We start from the raw sequence: 20,581 nt of genomic DNA, 5'->3' as shown, positions 1-20,581 counted from the left end.
AAGGCAATTCAACTGACTATCCTGTGTCAGGCAGTGGCCAATACAGGTGCCTAGGGAAAAGCATAAGAAGAGACAAGCATTTACATGTCACCTCCCTACCTCCTGGCCCCTGCCATGCTGAATGCTACTGCCACGGGCTAGAGGGAGAAAGCAGACTGAGAGCTAGTATGGAGGTACCTTTTAATGTTCAAGACTACAGTAGGAGGTAAAAATGTTGACATGTTTTCAAATTAAAATAACTTTAATCAATTTGGTTTAAATAACAGTTTGCATTCAAGCCATACTGCTGCACACATACACACTCAAGAAAACACTGAGTATCTGAGTAGTCCTTTCACAAGAAAAATCACTAGATAGGTGTACAAAACCTCCATAGGTGCATTAAGTTAATCTAGGTATTTTCGCCAGGTCAGAGAATACAACTGTGTACACCAGTAAACTAGAGCAAGTCCAGCAGAGTCCAGAGAGATGGTGAGGTGCTAGAGCCCAGGCCCCTGATGAAAGCAGACCTTGGGGGGCCTTTCATGAGTCCCCAGTACCTAAGACAAAGTCATCAAGATGGCAAAGCCTGACTCTTCACCATGGTGTGTGGTAGGAAGACAACAACATAAATGCAATCAGGAAAGGTTCAGATTAGGTATAAGGAAAACGTTTTTCCCACCATGGCTAATCAGTCATGGGAGCAGACTGCCCATAGAGGCTGGAGCTGGACAGTCTCCGTAAGGTTTTCAAGAACAGTTTAGATAAACCCCTGAATTACTGCATTTGGCCTTGTTAATGACCTCACTTGAAGCATTTTGAAAGTACCTACAACATGTTTTGTTTCTGGTCCTATCCTTTGATGTGGGCATTACTTTAAAATAAATAGGTCAGTCAGAGTGTGGATTCAGACCCCACCCTGCTTTTTACAATAGCATGTGCACACTGTAACATTTTTACCCTTTGCAGCTCCTTGTTCTGCAATGGTTGGCCTACACAATATAGGATGTTATATGTATTTTAACCAAAATCAGAGACATCTACTATTTCAGTGTGAACTGATGCAGTAAGTTTCTTTTTGATCCTACCCTCTGTTTACCCAAGGTGGTTGTGGTGAAGTCCAAAGAATGACACAACCAGGAAACTAAACCGAAGGCAGACACACCCTCTATGGACTTTGTTTTTCCAGTAATGCTTTCTCTTAGATCATATGCTTGTACTGTGCAAACAGCCAGATCATCTTTTCTGTGACGTATGAAATTTTACTGAAGCTACATGTTAGATCTTGTTTGAAAATATAAGTCAGAAATCTTGCAAATAAAACTATTATTCACCATTGATTTTACTAGTCCTGTGTTCTGGTGGGATTTGTTTTATGCTCTGGAAAAATCCATACTTTCAATGTTTAGAAACTGCCATTCACCACCAACAAACTTTCTTCATGGAGACCGACATTTGGTGGCGCGGCAGCCGCAGCCATGGCCCCGAGCTCCGCGCTTCCCCCGCACCCAGGATACGCAGCTGTTCTTTGCGAGGTCCGTCTCCTCCACCCCTCCGAGGCGTTGGCACTGCTATGAAGTATCCTTGAGGAAGCGATGGTTAAAAGGAGTTTGTCGGGGCGCTGGAGTATCCATCCCCCCCAGCAAAGGGCTGCCGGCCGCCGCCGCCGCGCTGCCCTCCGCCAAGCGCGTTCCCATGGTGACGGCGTCCTGGCAACGGCTCCCGCAGCCCGGCCTGCGGCGGCCGCCTCGCTTCGCTCCGCTCCCGCTCCTGCAGTGCCCCGCTCCGCTCCACGCAGCCGGGCTGGCGGAGGGCCGTCACGCCGCAGGTGGGCAGACAGACGGACGGGCGCCCGGGCTGCAGAGGGGCAGCCACAACGCTTCGCAGACGGGCGCTGTAGCGGTGGCCACTGTAGCGGCGAGGAGCGGGGCTTGGCCGACCGGCGGGATGCGGGGAAAGGCGGGCGGCCCGGTCCTGCCCTGAGCCAGCACTGGTGAGTGAGCGCAGTGCCTTGCGCCCTCCGCACCGCCCGTCCCAGCTCCGTCCCCCTATGTTGCATGGCCGTAGAGCGGTGTCCGCGCTGTGGTGTCCTGTCAGACGTGGTATATCGTTCCCATCACCACCAACCGCGTGTACCGATGACTCCTCCAGCGCGCAGCGCTACGGTCCCTCGGGGTCCCGAGCCTGCCTGCGTGGCGCGGCCGCGGGCGAGGCAGGGCGCAGGCGGAGCCGGTGCCCTCGCGTGGCACCGCACAGGCTCGGACCCCTGCTCGGACCCAAACGCTGCGCAGCTGCACCAGCACAACCAAACATCGGAGCCATTGGACCTGTTCCTCAGGAGGACCCTTGGCCTGGGCTCAGAACCAGGCCGTCACGGCTTCACCTCCCCATGGAAGGGAGCCGCCCCCTGCACCCTACCGCACACGCATTCACGGAGTGTCACGGCAGCACAGAGGGGGTTTAGCAAGGGTTTGTTTCATGTGGCTCACTGACGAGGCCGAGTTTTGACCTCTCTTTTTGCTGACTTGCGACACGGACTTTTTCACTTACTCCCGAACGCTGCCCCAAAGTGCCTAAGAGCAGCAGCAGGAGCTTTCGGCTTCTGGGCTGGTGTTGTCATATGCTCTCTGCACAGCAACCAAAGCGGTTTCTATTTTAAGAAGAAAAGAGTGATTAAAGTGTTTGCCTAGGCAGGTATTTCAGTCTGCTTTGATTCCCGTGTGACTTTTAGCAAGTCACATAGCCCTCCCCGTGCTTCACTTCCCCACCAGAAACATAATGAAAATACTATTTTCAGGGAGAATAATGCTTTCATACCCCACAGACATATTGTGAGAATGAATGTGAAAAACGCTCCAAGGTGCACAGATATTACAGCAGTTGTTAGACATAGGTTATAATGGAAGATGGAGAGCTAAACACTACAGAGGTGATTATATACCTTCAAAACAGGAGAAATGGAAAATCTACAGAAAATAAACATACAAGGCACCATGCTGAAGCGGGGAAGGGATGCCACAGTGCAAATAGCAAGGAATGAACTTTGGGTTTCTACAAACATTTATTCAACATTTCCTATGTCTGATTTTTCTTTCCAAGCTTTTACGTATCTGCCATTGGTGACTGCAAGAAATGATAAAGATGTACCCCATATTTGTATGGAAAAGCTGCCTTATGTATCAAGTGAAGTGTTATTTTTGGCAATCAGGTATACCATTTACACCTCTGAAAAACCTTTTTCTCCTCTATGTGACAGTTATATTCAATCAACCAAAATTTACTGTGTTAATAAATCATGATTTAAATTGTTGTAGCAATATTGAACAGGAGGCAACATAATTTCTAAAAAACAGTTAAAGCACCTGAAGCCAGTATTTCAAATGGTATCTAATTTAATTCCAGTCTATTGCCGTTAAAATTGGAGCTATGTGAAATCACACTTCTCTGAATCTAGGCATCAGAATGTCTTGGTTTTTTATTTTATGTTTATTAGTCTAAACCAGTATTACACGCTCATAGAGAAGGAATTTGTCAGTAGTTCTGATACCAATCTGTTATTGTTTACTGCAGTTAGCTCCAAACTGCAGAAAAGTTTTGTAAAACTTCTGAACAAGATCTTAACACATCCTTTCTGGATGTTGGACCAGATCAAGAAACCAGATAATTGATGATACTTCACTGTGCATCGAGTGATGTGCTGAAGCCAGCAATAACAAATGAGAAATCCATCCCTCTAACTTTTTCATGTGCACAATTTCTTCAGACACTTGTGTTTACCTGCACATCTAATGGTAGTCTGGCAGAAAAAGAAAAAACTTCAAGCAATCTTATGCTTACTCTACTGCAAACATAATTCTCAGTCAATAATAAATGGAACTGAAGGCCATATGATTAAAACACTTGAGTCAAAGATTTTTGTTGTTGTTTTGTTTGGCTGGTTTTCATAAGGTGTATTTTGTTAAGATTCTGCTAGATGTACAGACTTCAATGTTTGTTCTTCATTTTTCTAGGTAGCACCCAGTGCTTTGCTGCTGTGATATGCATAACTCTTATTAAATCAGTGGGCTATTTCTGTGTTTACAGCTAAACTGTGTTTATAGCTTCACTGAATTAAGATCATTAAAACATGTTATGTCTCAGAGGACTAAATGAGCTCAGATCTACTAACAACTAAGTGCCCAGTTACTGTCTAAGTTGGTGGGACAACCGGGAGGGATGCCCTGCAGAGTGTCGGCATTGTTTAAAAAAAAAAAAAAACAGGGAAAAAAGTGTGACAAACAGATTGCAGGAGTGGACATGCCGTGTCTGTACAGAACTTTGAATGCAAAGTCATCATAATGATAACTAGCTCTTATACCACACTTTATTACTTATACGCATGTAAGAACTTAAACAAGGAGATAGGTATTATTATCTCAGTCTTCCATAGATGGAGTTTGAGTCATTAGATGTGGAGATAACTTGTCCAAAGTCATCAGGATCAGAGATCGAGCAAGGAATTAAAATCAGACCTTCTGAATTCCAGTCTAGTGTCATTGCTGCTCAGCAGCCCAGCTTCTCTTAAACCCAATTTTTTTCCTGATTTGTATTTTCTGAAGCACTGTGCCATAAATAGAAGACACATACTGTGACAGTGTTTGCTCTTTGCTTTTGGGCAGTGCTTTCATACTTTTCTAAAACACAAACATGCTTTCAATTTCGAAATCTCAGAGGGCAGTCCTTTCGCTTCTTTCAATTGATATTTGACTACTTTATTTCAGTAACCTTATTTTTCCTCTTTCTCTTTGTACAGCATACTGCACCAAATTTCACCAGCAATTACAAAATTCTTTTCATACATTAGCCTTCAGTTTTCAGAGAGAATTTTAGGTTCCAGGGAATTCAGATTCAGGCCATGCTCATTCTCTTCATATAAAAATGCTTTTTTTTTGTTTTATATAGGATGGAACAGTTGGATTTGATAGAGGCTATCATATTTTTGATTCATTTAATTTCTGTCAGCAGACAAAACTACTGAATCAGGTGCTGGTCTCACAGTAAGATATTTAAAATGTCTTTCTGAAGCTATATAACAGACCTACCCTGCTGTAACATCTGCCATAGTCTGGCTGGTTATGTCTGAAAATTTTAAACACAATCTATATTCTTACCACAGTAGAATTTACTTACAACATAAAGTGTAGCCACTTAGATTTGAAGACAGATCAACAACAGACTCAGTTTTGTTAAACTATGCTGATAACACATTTGATTTAGGTTTCTGACTGCAATGCTTTTACCTGAAAAAAACCACCTTACTCTTAATAATTGCTGCCATGCAATATTTTTATTCTCTAGCCAATGCTTTCTTAAACTTTATGATAATCCTGTAGATCTTACTTTTTTATTCACTGATTGATGATGTCTGAGACCACTAGACAGATCAGGGACAAGAAGTTTGTTTGCCTCTGTCCTGCCAAACCAGTTCCATGAGTCAACAGCAGATTTCAGTTTCAAGGATGTCAACTTTGCTTTTTGATGAGTATCATTTTCACTATAAAGAGCTTTTTGGCAGTTTTCAGTTTTCATTATTATGTATTAATTTTTATTTGCAATTATTCCATAAGCAGTATTTGAACTCCAAGACCAGAGCTGTCAGTGTAATCTTAAACTTTACTTAAAGATTCTATTGAAGCTGAAGCATTAAGTCATTTCAGTGCCAGATATAAGCTATTAAATAATTCAATGTGTACTTTTTCAACAGACATAAATTACTGACCAGAAAATGGCCCAGCGAAGCCCAATCTTCCCAACTCTTGCCCCTTCTGAAAGGTACAGTTTCGAATGTAAAAAATGAAATCTTCATATTGCAGAATATTATGTGTCTCTCAGTTCCGTATATATAGTAATGTTGTGACTTGGGGCTTTGGCATTAGCACACAAAGTGAAATACCATAGACTCATTCAAACCATGGCCCAAATCACAATTCCTTACTCAGCTTTTACTTAGCCCATTCCCAAATATATTGCATAGCTTAAACTGTAACCTGAGAAGGCCAAGAATACTGTATGTTAGCCAGTCTTCTAATAATGTGAAATAAATGAGAAAAATCAGACCAAAAGACCTTTGTTCAAGTCCTCATACATCTCTATCAGTATCACCATGGTGAAAAGAATCTTAATTTGGCTCATTAACAGGAAACAACATGGAAAATATACAGTAAATAACAGAGTTCCAAGAAAAACATCTCCTTTTTCAAAATGGGATTAAATTTATATCTTCCAATCATGCTTCTGAAAATTCTGTTTACACAATATAGCAGCAGGAAAAGATTGCATTCATGAGCAGCCTCTTTTTTTTTTTTACTTTGAGCACCCATGAGCTTTATTGCTTTCCATGGAAGCTATGCAGTGCACATTTCTCTTGAAAAATTTAGACAATTATTCAGGGGACCCAAATGTAAGCTATTTGGGGGAAAAACTGACTTCTTAGATTATGAGAAGCTTGTTATAATTTTGGTCTCTCTTCAGTTTCTACAACTGCGTATGCTCCTGTCTTGCTCATGGGGGATCAAGCTTCTGTATGGTATTACAGGATAGCTATAGAGACTGAAGAAAGGAATGGACACAAGCTACTTCTTATTAATTTTGGTCTCGTTTAATTTGCCACATCTACCTTCTACAGTTACTGCTTTGATTAAGCCTGAAAACTGTAAAGACAAATAACATTGGTTTTGAAACCCATTAGGAGGATTTTGAATTTGGATCCTTAATCAAATCTTGATTCTGAGTTTTAACTACCTTTATAACACCAATGTCCTTAAGATCCTATGCTTTTTTAAGCTTCCATAAAGAGTAGGAAAAAGAGCCTGACATGCCTTCGTACAAGATGCACACAGTAGCCAACATAGCATCCACTTATTTGTAACAGCGGGCCCTCTCCGTGCCAGTATTTTGGTACTTCTCCCCAGTACCACTACTAAGATAGTATCTCACTGTCTCCAGTGGAAAGACGTTGCAGAGTTTTGTGTGGGAATGTAACAACATCTGGCTGTTATTCTTCACTAGACGGGTTCGAAACATACCGCTGCATAGCCAGGCGTTGACAGCGGTCCCGTTGGCATCAGCAAGCCTGGTAGATCAGCTGGAAGACAGAATCCTAAGCCATGAGAAAACAACGGCGGCTCTGGTGGAACATGCTTTTCGCATTAAGGAGGACATTGTTTCCACTCTGCACAGAATGCAGAACAAAGGGGGGGGTGACCGATTGGCTAGGCAGCTCTTGGAAGAACATATCCGAAACATAACGGCAATAGTGAGGCAGCTTAATCGGGACATTGAGGTACGTTAAGAGTTTTTTCACAGGACTGATGCCATCTCAGCTGCTTACTCCCTTCTAATCTAACAAGAAAGTCTACCATAGGCTACGTTAAGGTCAGACAAGGTCTGACGATCCTGTGAGATTATAAATTGTTTTTATAGCTTGTTTGCAAATTACAGTGGCTATGAAAATAGCACAGAATTACCATATAAACACAGAAACCTTTGTGGTACTAATGAGCTTGCTTTCAAAAGCTGCACTGGAAAACCCTGGGAAAATGAATTTGACACTAATATCCAGCTCAGCTTCAGTCCACAGGCTGTGCTGCATAAACACTAGGAAATGCCTTGGATCAACAATAAACTTTCTTTCACTTCTGACTTAATGATGACATCAAGTAGCCAAACCCAACTACTCATTTTTGTGACCTAATCATAGGCAGATATATGACTTCATGTCTTAACTCTGCTGCAATGAGCAACAGGGGGGTGTGTGCGGGGGAAACAAAAGGGTAAAAATTAGTATTTAAGTCTCCATTCATTGTCAAGTTATACTTTATACATATTATGGCATTTATATGCAGATTGGACGCTCAGAAATAATAAATTACCTAAAAGGTATCTGGTTTAGTACAATGCAATACAAAGCTTTCAATAAAGTAGTAATAAAATGGTATCTGATGCTACTGAGAAATACTGAGAAATAATGAATGACATTTTACTTGTACATTACATGGGACATACTGAGTTTATATTTGCATATGAATGCTTTGTAGATGCTGCAGGAACAAATACGTGTCAGAGATAATCTCAGCTATGGAACAAATTCTACCCTGAAGAGTCTGGAAATGCGGCAGCTTTCTGGTTTAGGAGATCTTCGAGGAAGAGTTGCAAGGTAAAAGTCAACCTGGAAGTATATTTTGAGGACTATCCAATTTTGTTTAAATCTTGAAGTATGAATGATAATGGGCTGAATTCAACCTTGGCAAAATTCCCAGGATAATTTTGCTCAGTGTTTTCAAGAAAATGAAAAATAATAATTTGCATTCCAGTGTTACATATTAAATTTAACAGCATCATCCTTAATTCCTGAAATTATTTTTTAACAAATTGTTTCAAATTCTGTAGGAATTTGGATTGCATTCAGCTTTAAAAAGTACTATGGTTAGACTGGTGCATCTTTGAAACGAACTGATTAGCACAATTAGAAGGGCAGTACGGAACAATCTGCACTTGCAAAGATCAGAATAGTTGCACATTTTTTGCATACATTTTAAAAGTAAAAAATCTGTGCATTCAGTTATTGGTTAGCCACAATAAAAACTATATAGGTTACCTAACATGTATGGTAGAGAGGTTTTATAGGGTATTTGAAATTCAGATTGCAATTGTACAACTACACAGACTTCGTCAATTACAAATTTACAAATCCCAGTACAACATTTGCCTAAGTGTCTGTAAAGTTGAACACAGAAGACAGAGGACAGGTACAACTATAGTAAAAGCAGCTAATCTGGTCTAATGTACCTCAGCTAATAACTTCGTCGGAGTTGCCCTTGTCCTAAATTTGACCTGTTGTGTTCATGGAATCACCCCACATTAGGGGTTGGAAGGGACATCGTAAGATCATCTAGTACAACCCCCAATCAGATCAGGATCACCTAGAGTAGGTCACACAGGAAGGCATCCAGGAAGGTTTTGAATGTCCCCAGAGAGGGAGACTCCACAACCTCTCTGGGCAGCCTGTTTCACTGTTTTGTCACTCTCACAGTGAAAAAGTTTTTCTTCATGCTCACGTGAAACTTCCTATGCTTCAGCTTGCACGCATTGCCCCCTATCATTGGACAAAAAGCCAACTCTGAGATCATTCTGAGGTCATCCTGAGAGGTGTCCCTATTTGGAACAACACAGCTACTGACACCTTGTAAAGCAAAATACAGTGTCTTTGCTTTCAATAACAGAATTCAAGTGAATAAATAGATGCCAGCATGAGCTCCATAATGGGGCCCTTGTCTGTCCTGAGGTCTTGTTATGGAGATCAGTGGTGGACTATCACAGCCTCTGTGCCAGGATTTCTTCCTTATTTACTTAGGCCAACACCCTTGTACTGTGCTTGGGTTGCAATATATCTGATAGCTGTATGAGCTTATACCAACCCGCCTTATGTCAGACTGTGTAATGAATGTTGGATATTTGCACTCATTACCATAAAAGAATCAGTTTATTGTCTTTTAACTGTTAGCTTCTAATCAGCATTATGTTCTCTACATAAAATTTTTCACTGAATCAGGAAGAAAATAACCTTTCCTTTATTTATAGGCACATTCTACTTTGAAAATTAATGTTCCTGTGAATAATGATTAGAGTAATATCTGGAGATCACAGTCAAAGTGACCATTTATTATGCTGCTAGCACTATATAGATACTTATCAGAAACCTTCCTTGGAATAAACACTTTCTGATTACCGTAGACCCTATTCCTTATATAAAATGAGCTGACCTCACTTAGTGTAATTTTACTTTTAAATCTAGTCCAAGTTTTACATCCCAACTTTCAGATGAGTTCAAAAAGTGAAATCTTGGAAATGTGATCAAGTTACTGTGAATTACAAACTTACTGTGCCTCACCTCTCAGCCACAGTCAAGGTACTATGTATGGGCTCAGGCTGTAGTCACAGTAGGCTAATTTAACTTCCAGTACATCATATTTGCTCTAGGATAAAAGTGTGCAGATGGACAATCAGTGAAGATCAGTTAACATATTGCTGTACTCATGTCTGTCCTTTTGGTCCGGTAATAATTTCAGTATCAGGATTTTGACCAAATTTCAGTTTCAGTAATTACATGCAGACCAAACATCATATTGAACTTCAGCATTAGAGCATTTATTTCCTAACACTAAGTACTCTGTAACATGTCAATATATCATTGAACAACTGTCTCATTATTTCCCGAGTTGCCGTTTTTAATGCTGAGAAGAGGGATCTCTACATGCACATGCCGTTCTGAAGCACAGCTCCAAAACCATGCTACCCACAGCTCTGGAAGAATGAGATCCAGGCAGACCTTGCCATTGACCTCACTTGCATCACAGAGTCTACCAATACCTCCAGCAAAAGACTGAATACACATTACAACTCACATCTCTGTGTCATTTCTTAAGTGTAATTTATTGATGAATTTGTAAAGGATCAATTATACTATGAACGATTCTGTACATTTTCCTAAGAATCAGCATTATTACTACCTTTAAGAAATATATTACCTCTACTAAATTCAGTAGCACATTCAGCAGAAAATTAAATAGATACTGATAGATTGATTACTCCACTACCCCATCCTTGATGCTGGCAATTTTATATGACCCCGATTTATTTACCAATTCTATTTCTAGATATAATAGATCATAAAACTCATGAGTAGTGCCTTATCAATTACAGAATAACATGATGACGATGATAATTTGTCCAGAATGTGTCTGACCAGCAGCCTGGTCAGAGTCATAATAGTAGCTGTCTCTAGAAGTTTCCTGATAGCTGAAACATCCAAAGAAATGGCAATTGTGCATATTCAAATTGGGCCTACTTTGCATATATAGACTTTTTTATATATATTATAGATCTGATTCATTTCAGACACCCTGGACTCATTATATGTAGGCAGATTTTTCCTACACGGCACAGAAAATGAGTCTGATGCATCTGGGACGCACGGCATTTCTTCATACATACAATGAATCTGCTGCACTCTGGCTACTGGCTGCGTAGGAGACACACACAGTGAGACTGACAGAGGCTCCCCGATCCAGGCTGTTCAAAATCTGCTGTTATTGCCCAGTGGATCCCCTGAATGTATCAGCTTGCTTTTCATACTTGTTCTGCAACTAGTATTCTTACTAGAAATCATAATCTATTTCTCATGTCTTTCCTGGTGCTTTTAAGATGAAAACAACTTCTGAGGTTTGGTCAGCCTTTGTCTTTATACGCATAGTCCATTGGCTTCATTTATATAGAGAGGAACTTAAATCCTGCATTCAGTAACATTTAGGTTTACTTTAAGAAGAGCTCTGTTGTTACTTTGACATGACTCTATAAAGAAATGTCAGCACTTTCAGAGGTATGGGAAATTCAGTCAGGGTTGCAGAGTGTTTTATCCTCCCCCTACCTCCCCCCTTTTTTTTTTCCAAACAGGGGAAAATTTCAAACTATAAGGTGCCATTTTGTTTAGACTGCTGATTTCCTGCTGACCTGAATTTAGAAACTGCAATTAGAAGCGTTAGAAAGTCCAAGGTTTTCCACACATTCATCTTACTATCCCCTCCCCTCTATTTGAAATCTAGTGAAGCATGGACTGCCTTTTTAACTCAAAATGTATAGTCACAAAATTGATATAAAAATCTCGTTCTCTGTGTGCACACTAATGTTTTCTTCCAGGTCAAAAATAATCAGGTGTTTGTGAGTCTGTACAATATATAGAGCAAAGAGGCTTCTCTTTGATCACTTTGATATATGGAATATTGGGGTTTGGTTTGGTGGTGGGGTTTTTTGTTTGGTTGGTTGGTTGGTTTCTGGGGTTTTGTTTGTTTGTTTTTAAAGAATGAACATAGCAAATAAAATTTCCATAACTACAGACAACGGGATTTAAACTTTATTCCAACTTTGTTCAAAAGGCTGCTAATTCCTGTAGAAAAATGAAATAATTGAATTATTACATGCCAGACTGACATTAAATTAATGTAATCAGAATTTTAGTTTCCATTTTAATGTACCATGCAGTTCTATGACCTGTCTGATCACATAACCAAGTTCCACAATGAAGAGAGATGCACTGCAATTAAACTCAAAACACTAATTTGCCTTGAAACCTATTTTGGATGCCTGCTATTTACATTTGCTACAGCAGTTTCAAAGCTGTTGGTTTTTATTTTCTGTCATCTTCAGAGAAGCAAAACTGACTGTTTTTTTGAGACAATAAGCTTTTGGTGACTGGATGAAAGATGATTTAATTTCTCTGATTCTCTCTGATTTTAACAACATGGAGAGATTTGGCTTCTCCTGTCTTTCAAAAGAAACCACCTGATTCGAAGATCTACAAATGTGGTTCACTGCTATGTAAACTGGTCTTCCTACAGGTATTACTAATTGGTCTCTCAATGCTCAGCTGCTAAGTTATACGCTGTTTTCCATGAGTTTTATAATTTCAATGTGTTGCTTTGAATTGCTTATTATTTCCTTATTTAAACACTACCATAATACCAAGCAGATACTCCACTTGTCATTTTAGCTATTACTTTCCTCTGGTAGTTGCTGTAACTGAGGTGACAAAAATCCAGATTGAAATGAAAGCCTTCCAACTGATATGTGACTAAAAAGAGGTTAAAATGTATCATTGGTTTAGGTAATGACTTAACATGCCTTAGATTGTTCCATTTTACTTCCTCCTTTTCCCTTCAGGTTGCAACCGCTGTCCTCCATAGTTTCATAGACAGATTTGGTAACATTGCTAATTACATATTCCCCTTAGCAAAAAAATACACAACAGATACTTCACAGAGGTTTTACACCTGAAATTACAGTACTTATATTTTTACAGCTCATTTAATATCTTTTATTGTATTACTCTAGATGAAATCCACCTGACCAAAATGTTTTTTGAAATGTGGTAGAAAATGCACATATTCTATAGCACATTTATCCTGAAAATGTTACAGCATCAAGAAACATTCTAATGTGAAGAAAGGAAACAATAATTATCATGTTCTAGGACTCCATTCATAGTCTTTTGTATGACAAAATTGTCATTGCTTTCAATAACGGTTTTACCTAAAAAGGACCATTAACTGTAAAATTTGCCCCACATTGTTTACCACACATATTAATTGTACACTGCTATTTCATAAATACAAATAAGAATGTAAATCTCAGAGGGATACAGCTACAATAGTGTAAAAATGGTCCTCAATTTTAGGCTTCTAATCATGAAGGTGAAATCATACACGCCTTAAGAGATGTCTTTTCGAGTACGACAAAAGCAAAAAGGTATTGAAATTCTGCATCTCTGCATTTCTGATGTGATCTTCCTGACTGACAATACCACCGTCTACACATATTATGTCAGTGCCAAGAAGACAGGAATGTGTGTCAGGCTATTTGACTTCTAGTCCCAGTCTGATGAATAATATGAGATATATCACCATTCTTACAGTCTCATAAGACTTATTTTGCTAGACAGACAGCAATTTCACAGAAATGCTCATTCTAAAATGGATAATTTAAAAATCCCAGATCTTATATACTGCTCAGCTGTTGCTTTTGGTATGTATTTATTTATTCAACCAGGTGTGATGCTGGATTAGCCAGACTCTCTGCAGAGCACAAAATTACGTATGAAAGACTTCAGAGCCTAAGTAAAGACCAACACACCTCCAAGCTGATCTTAGAATCTAAAATCAAAGAGGCAGAAATACAGGTATGTTATTTAGACCAACGAGATCCATGTATGGGTAAGAGTTACAGTCTAATTCACACAGACTTCATTACTGTTGATTATTATCCTGGGAAATGACAGATTTACAAATGGAGAGGTATAGCTGCTCACAGTCCTTATTAGATTATTAGTACCTAGCTGCATTATTGTACTGGTCTAACTGACTAAAAGGTCCTTAATTTGCTGCCTTTAGCATGCTGGGTAGAAGGGGCATTGGAATGGATTCCAGGAATGATCAAAAATCATGGATTACTGGTCTGAAGGGCCTTTTGAAGTTGTAATGTGAACTTGAGCTCTACAAAAGTACCACAGCAATGAAAGCATCAGTGTCTCTTCCTGTGTGCTTTGGCCTTCAAGGATAATTTTGTATGCATTTGAACGTAATTTGTGAAGGTCTGCAAAACAAAATTGGTTTTGGGTTTTGTGAATCCATTAATCTGTCTGTCAGGTTTCTCTTCTATTGGGTATGAGGATGGAAATGAGCACTAGATACAGGCAGACACGACGTTAATGAGGATTCTTCCTATCTTCATCTCAAGGCCTTTTCATTCTCCCGGGCAACAAAAATACTTTACATCTTCATTTTGCAGTAGGTAAATGGTTAAAATCCACTTCCCCTTTTACAGAAGGCTCATTATAGTATATTAGGATGCCAGCATGCTAGGAGCTTATTGCCACGAATCTTTGTAAAACAGTAGGTTTTGTAAAACTGGGGCGACTGCTTTGGTGAGAAATAGTTTCTGTTAGTAATGACCTACTCCTGATTAAATCCAGCACTTTTATCACTGCAATAGCCATTATACATGAAGTGATGAGGAGCATCACTCAGTATTGGTGGAGTGCTTTGCCATTTGTTTATTCTGCTCATATGGCAACATGGAAACCATAGACTGTGTATACTCAGCTGTTTCAAGTGGGGAACCAGGCAGATGCTTTCCAGGCAAGACTGTTCAAATTATTTGTGGCCTTAAAAAAAAGTTGATACTGTCATCTTGTGAGACAGCATATTTGTCACTATAAAGTAAATTTGGTAAATTCAATCATTTGTGAAATGTTGGCAAAGATAGTTATTAAGAGCTACTCTATTGTTATGAAAACATCCCAAATGAGACTGTGATTAAATGCTGTTGAAAAAAATAGTAAATTCTGAATTTTGTTTCAGATTTCCCATCTTCTGAGCAGATTAGAGCAATCAATAATGCAACAAGAAGCAAAATTGAAGATTGCCTACAAAGACAGCAACCAGCAGCTCCATCTTCTGGATCTGAAGTGAGTGCCTGGGAAACCTTGATGGTGCCACAGGCCTTGGAAGACAGGGCCTTAATTTTCCAAGTTTGACTGTTATCATCTTCAGGTCTACCAAAGCACGAACTTGCTTAAATATGTGTGCTTAACAGATACTACACAATGGCCTACCAAGTGCTTTCAACAAGAATTGCATCCCTAATATGGTTAAGCAATTTTGTAAAGCCCAGTAAGTCCCTTGTTGAGTATTCTGGCAGAAGTTGTGTTAAACAGCTTGGTACCTTTTTGCAAGAACTGTACCAAGAAACAAATGCTGGAGGTGGCTGCTGAGAGCAGTGCAAAAAGTTCAATTCAAACAACCAAGAAGTGAGGAACAGCATTCACAAAGTCTTATTATTTTAAGCCAATTTAAAGCATGGGCATATAACTCAGTTACTTCAAGTATTAATGATAAGCTACTGTGCTACCACTAGACATTATATAGGGATATAGTGAATTCAGATATGAACTTCCCCCCTCTAGGCATTTTACTCAATCCTGTCTTGAGCCATTCATATCCTTATTTCTTACTACTTACTGCCATCCTCATGCAATTCCATCAGTTACATTAGTAAAAGTATTTGCAAACCAGAAGAAAGAACAGATCTAGATTTCAAATGTTCACTGGAAAAAAGACTGTCTGAAGAAACAGTTTGACTGACACAACCAGTTGGTGTAAACTTGAGGTGGGTACAGGCGATGTAAATGGGGATATATGAATGAGAATTGATACTAAAATAAAGGTTTACCAAATCTTCGTTCAGATTTAAGACCTATGAACACAAAGATCACAATCTGAAAGGATGACTGTATTCTGTTTTCAATGCTGCAATGTATTTCCATATACATTGTGATGTGCTTTGTATAAATGTTTCATTGTGCTCTTCAACTTTTTCTAGAGCAGTATGGCTTTAGCCAGTTCAGTAGCTTCAAAGTTCAAGGATTAAACTTAATACGGTGTCAAGAATGTATTAAACTAACATTAATTTTTTACCAGCATGTTCATAAAGAAGCTACCACTGAATGATCAAAAGTTCTGCTCTTTTGTATCTGCTAATTTCTACTATGCTCTTAGATTAAAAAATGCTATTGAGGAACTCAACAGTCAGATTTTGTCTGCACGTAGCTGGCTGGAACAAGAACACAAAAGGACCGAAAAAGAACTTGTGCAAAAAATTGACCAACTCTCATTGACTTTTAAAGAAAAGACTGTAAGTTTCGTTAAAATGTCCTTATAATACTTCTCAGAAAGTATTTGAAAGCATTATTAATAACTAAGATGAATTGAGATACTAGAGTGAGACTGTCAGACCTCAATACCAGTTTCTTTTCACTGATGTCAAGTATAACATCTCCATAGCCTTAAGAGTGTTCAAATAAATCTGATCACTTCTAATTAAATCAGTATTTTAGCCTAAAGTAATCAAGTCAGTTAAACTGTTTAATAAAAAAATCGTAATTCTTTACACCTTTGAATTCCACATAAAGGATGATTAACTAATACCTATTGCATATTTGGAAAGACCACTGTAATTTCATAGACAGAGTAAATAACTAGAATTCTTTTTCTGGGTCCAGGAAATGAATGAAAGAACTATAGAGGTGAAATTCAACCAAATGGCAGAGAAAATGGACAAAATCGAAGAAATGCAGAAGATAACTATGGACGCCTATGAAGCAAAACAGACTGAAGAAAAAATAAATATTCGCATTGGCAAACTACAAAATGAGATAAATGAAGATGTAAAAGAAATGAAAGCTGAAGTTAATGCTGGTAGGACCACAGCTGTTCAGTTCTTTATTCTGAATTGTGGTAACAATGATTTACCTATAATAATATGCAAAATGTCTTTGCTTGTATCAAAGTAGTTTAAAGATTTTTCAGTCAGATGTAGTGGCTGCACCTATGGCATTAAAAAAGATTTTCACTTTGCAAAATTCAGTGCAACAAGAGGTGACATCTCTTTAACTGAGAAGTACTCTACCCAGCATATACATAGGCATAGCTTGGTTGTGATCAACATGCAGTTACAGTCCTATGTTTTTTCGGAACTTTTGCTGTCTTCCTACTGTAAAGCAACATGCTATGGCAGGAAGCACATTCTGATAGTAATTATGTGATTATGCTTTCTTTTGATTATAAATTAATTTAATTCTCACCTGCAATTAGGATTTGCAGCTATCTATGAGAGCATTGGGTCTCTACGACAAGTTCTAGAAGCGAAAATGAAGCTGGACAAAGACGAACTACAGAAGCAAATCCACCAAATGAAGCAGGAGGTTTCAGCATGGGGAGAGGCTGTACCATGAGTGCAAGACTTTGAGAGATTAATGTTTGTTTGGCTAAACAGGCAGCCTATAATCTTGTTCCAGTCTGTGATTCAAGCTAAATGCATGTACCAAATGACATGCTGTTGTTGCACAGTTCTGTATGTTCACTGCAAGTGGTAAATTCAAACTCTTCATAGATTGACTGACAACAAGCTCTTAGAGCCAAGGTGCCAATTTGCCACTGCACTACTCTAGTAGCTCTCAGGAGATTAAGCATCGTGTAAAACTGGAGTAATATATTGGTGAAGCTGGCACCTAATGTGCTAAAAGCATTCCAGTGCTCCCCAGTTTTGCAGGCTTGATCAGGCAGGTATGTATTTTTATATTATATATACACTGCACCCCTCACTCCCCAGCACTCTACCATTTTTTTCCCCTTGAAAAATCCAAACCAACTTAAGACCAAACCAAAAACACCAAACAAGTTAATATAATTTGTTTACTATCAGTTTGACAAGGTTCTCCACCTTGATATGAAATACTTAATTGAAGTCATGGACACTTTTACAGTGACTTTACTGTTGACTTACTGGGGGAGACAGCATTGGCAGTAAAATGACTAATTTTCAAAATCTAGAGACCATCAGAAAAATCTTTGTTTAGTTCTGCAAATATCTACTCTGTGTGTGTGTGTGTGTGTGTGTGTGTGTGTGCAGACTAAGCAATGTTACATTACGTAGCTGTAGACTAAGACGATCCATGAACAACGTAAAAAACTAAACTTGTGGTCTTAAGTATTGTGACCTTTTTAAACTAATAACCAAGCAGAGCTGAGACAAGGTAAAAGATGTATATAAAGCATTTTATAACTGGGCATGTTTTCCTGTGACTTGTTTCATTATATTAGTTAAAACTTTGAAAGGTTTGAAGGCAAAAGAAAAGGTGATAATCTAATATAGTCTGGAGAATGTAATGTAAAATAAAATGCAGTTTAAATTTTTATTGAACAATTAACTCTTCAAATTTAAGTAGACTTTAATAATTTAGTAGATTCAAAGTGCTAATTGCATTCACAGGATTTCCAAATTTTAATAGTGCTTATTTCCATTCCCAGAATGTATTACACAATGGAAATCAGCACCCATATGGCATATTAATCTAGGAAAATATATATATATTGATTTTATATCTTCACTCATAGCTTGATATTGCTCCTCATGCTTTAAGTAATGCAGGACTAAGCACACATGAAGAATAAAATACTTCGTCCAGTATTCTATTAATTTATGCTGTTAACAGCTATTTGTATACAAAACTACTATTAATTTATACAGGCACTACTGTAAACATAAATTAATAGGATGTCTCTTCACTGCCTCTAGCAGTCCTTTCTTTTGGCCAATATTGTGAAACCATGTTCCCATTTGTAAAATTAGTGGCAAATTTCTCAGCACTTTCATGACAGGTTTGGTTCACAGAGTCACCACAATTAAACCAACTAACCAACCAAACAACCAAAAGAAATTACTCAAAAACTTAACCTGAGTAGTGTTTAAGTGTAGTGTTTAAAAATCAAGAAAATGCATATAACTGTACAGGACTAGTATGTAAGTTTGTATTAATTGCCTACATAGTTGAAAGTAATGAAGTTGAACAATAACAACAAAAAAAGAGATACATGAAGTTTTTGCAGCTCTGACTTCCAATGCTCTCCTGTAACAAAACTGCCTCTTTTATTCCTGGTATATATTGTCCATGTGCTATGAAATATTTTTACAATGGCAGCTATGGGGAAAGCCTGGTTCACTAAGGGGAGACAATGAAATGCTTGCAGATATTTCTTAACAGTTGTCTTTAAAATTAATTCTTTCTTCATGTTTGTATTTTTATCTATTTAAAAATATTTAGCCATGTGCAGTAGAAAAGCTATCACTGGTGTTTAATTTAAAAAAAAAATGAGAAGAACAAGGAAAGAAGCAAAAAAGAGACAGAACAAAAGCCCAACCATTTTTTCTTTCTTCTGTAATTGGAAGTCTGTACTTGAGTAAATCTGGTGTGATATGAAGAGCATACAAGGAATCAGAGAAACAATATATATGGACTTTAATAAAATGTTTCTCTTGCAAAAATCTTGTGTGGTTCATTCAGATATAAAACACCACATAAACCAGTATCCAATTTCACTGTTGCTGTTTAGAAAATGTTTTTTCTTAAATATCAGCTACAGTGAAAATCTAAAATCCTAAATAAAACTATACTGAAATGCAGCCAGCTGTCAAACAGTGTCTTCAAACTATATGAGGTGCTATGTGGAAGGATCACAGGTTACAGGGGTTAGTATGCTGGGAAGAGAGAGGCAAAATTGGTGAGCTAGGCCAGGTATACACATATGGACTCAGCAAAGTGTAGCCTGCCCATTGTCCATACCTTTCACCGAGTGCTTGAGCTAGTGAGTTGTGAAAGGATTGTCTCTATGCAGCTTGTAAAGCACCTTTTTTCCACATGCTAAGACATGGCTGTAACTGGTGACAGGAAAGAGCTAGCCAAGAATTGCAAGCTCCATTTAGACTCTATCCTCAAAAAAGACCAAATGGAGAAAGAAATTTGATCCTAGGAGGTTCCCTTCATGTGATAGCGCCCAATGCTTTTGTCTCTGTGCGGCTTGTAAAGCACCTTTTTTCCACATGCATAGAGATGGCTGTAACTGGTGATAGGAAAGAGCTAGCCCAGAATTGCAAGCTCCATTTAGACTCCCTCCTCAAAAGAGACCAAATGGAAAAAGAAATTTGGTGCTAGGAGGTTCCCTTCATGTGATAGGCCCCAATGATTTTCTTTGCCTCTGCGCGGCTTGTAAAGCAACTTTTTTCCACATGATTAGAGATGGCTGTAACTTGTGACAGGAAAGAGCTAGCCCAGAATTGCAAGCTCCATTTAGTCTCTCTCCTCAAAAGAGACCAAATGGAAAAAGAAATTTGGTCCTAGGAGGTTCCCTTCATATAATAGGCCCCAATAATTTTCTTTGTCTCTGTGTGGCTGGTAAAGCAACTTTTTTCCACATGCTTAGACATGGCTGTAACTGGTGACAGGAAAGAGCTAGCCCAGAATTGCAAGCTCCGTTTAGACTCTCTCCTCAAAAGAGACCAAATGGGAAAAGAAATTTGGTGCTAGGAGGTTCCCTTCATGTGATAGGCCCCAATGATTTCTTTGTCTCTGTGCGTGTGTGAGTGTGAGCTGAAATTCCCCCCCCCACCAACAAGTAAC

The 20,581-nt window shown here is 38.7% G+C and overlaps 1 protein-coding gene across 1 annotated transcript; it reads left to right on the top strand.

Moving 5' to 3' along the window:
* Positions 1–5,743: 5,743 nt before the first annotated feature.
* Positions 5,744–17,359, top strand: FAM81A (family with sequence similarity 81 member A). Its single transcript, XM_054388225.1, has 8 exons — positions 5,744–5,790; positions 7,027–7,300; positions 8,055–8,173; positions 13,618–13,747; positions 14,928–15,034; positions 16,125–16,260; positions 16,628–16,823; positions 17,220–17,359. Exons 1-8 carry the CDS (start codon positions 5,744–5,746, stop codon positions 17,357–17,359), a joined length of 1,149 nt encoding a protein of 382 aa, XP_054244200.1.
* The last annotated feature ends 3,222 nt before the right edge of the window (positions 17,360–20,581 follow it).

The sequence above is a fragment of the Indicator indicator genome, chromosome 16 (genome assembly GCF_027791375.1).
Source record: "Indicator indicator isolate 239-I01 chromosome 16, UM_Iind_1.1, whole genome shotgun sequence".
Taxonomy (NCBI): domain Eukaryota; kingdom Metazoa; phylum Chordata; class Aves; order Piciformes; family Indicatoridae; genus Indicator; species Indicator indicator.
Note: the sequence above shows the minus strand (reverse complement) of the source record. Positions and strands in the feature narration are given on the sequence as shown.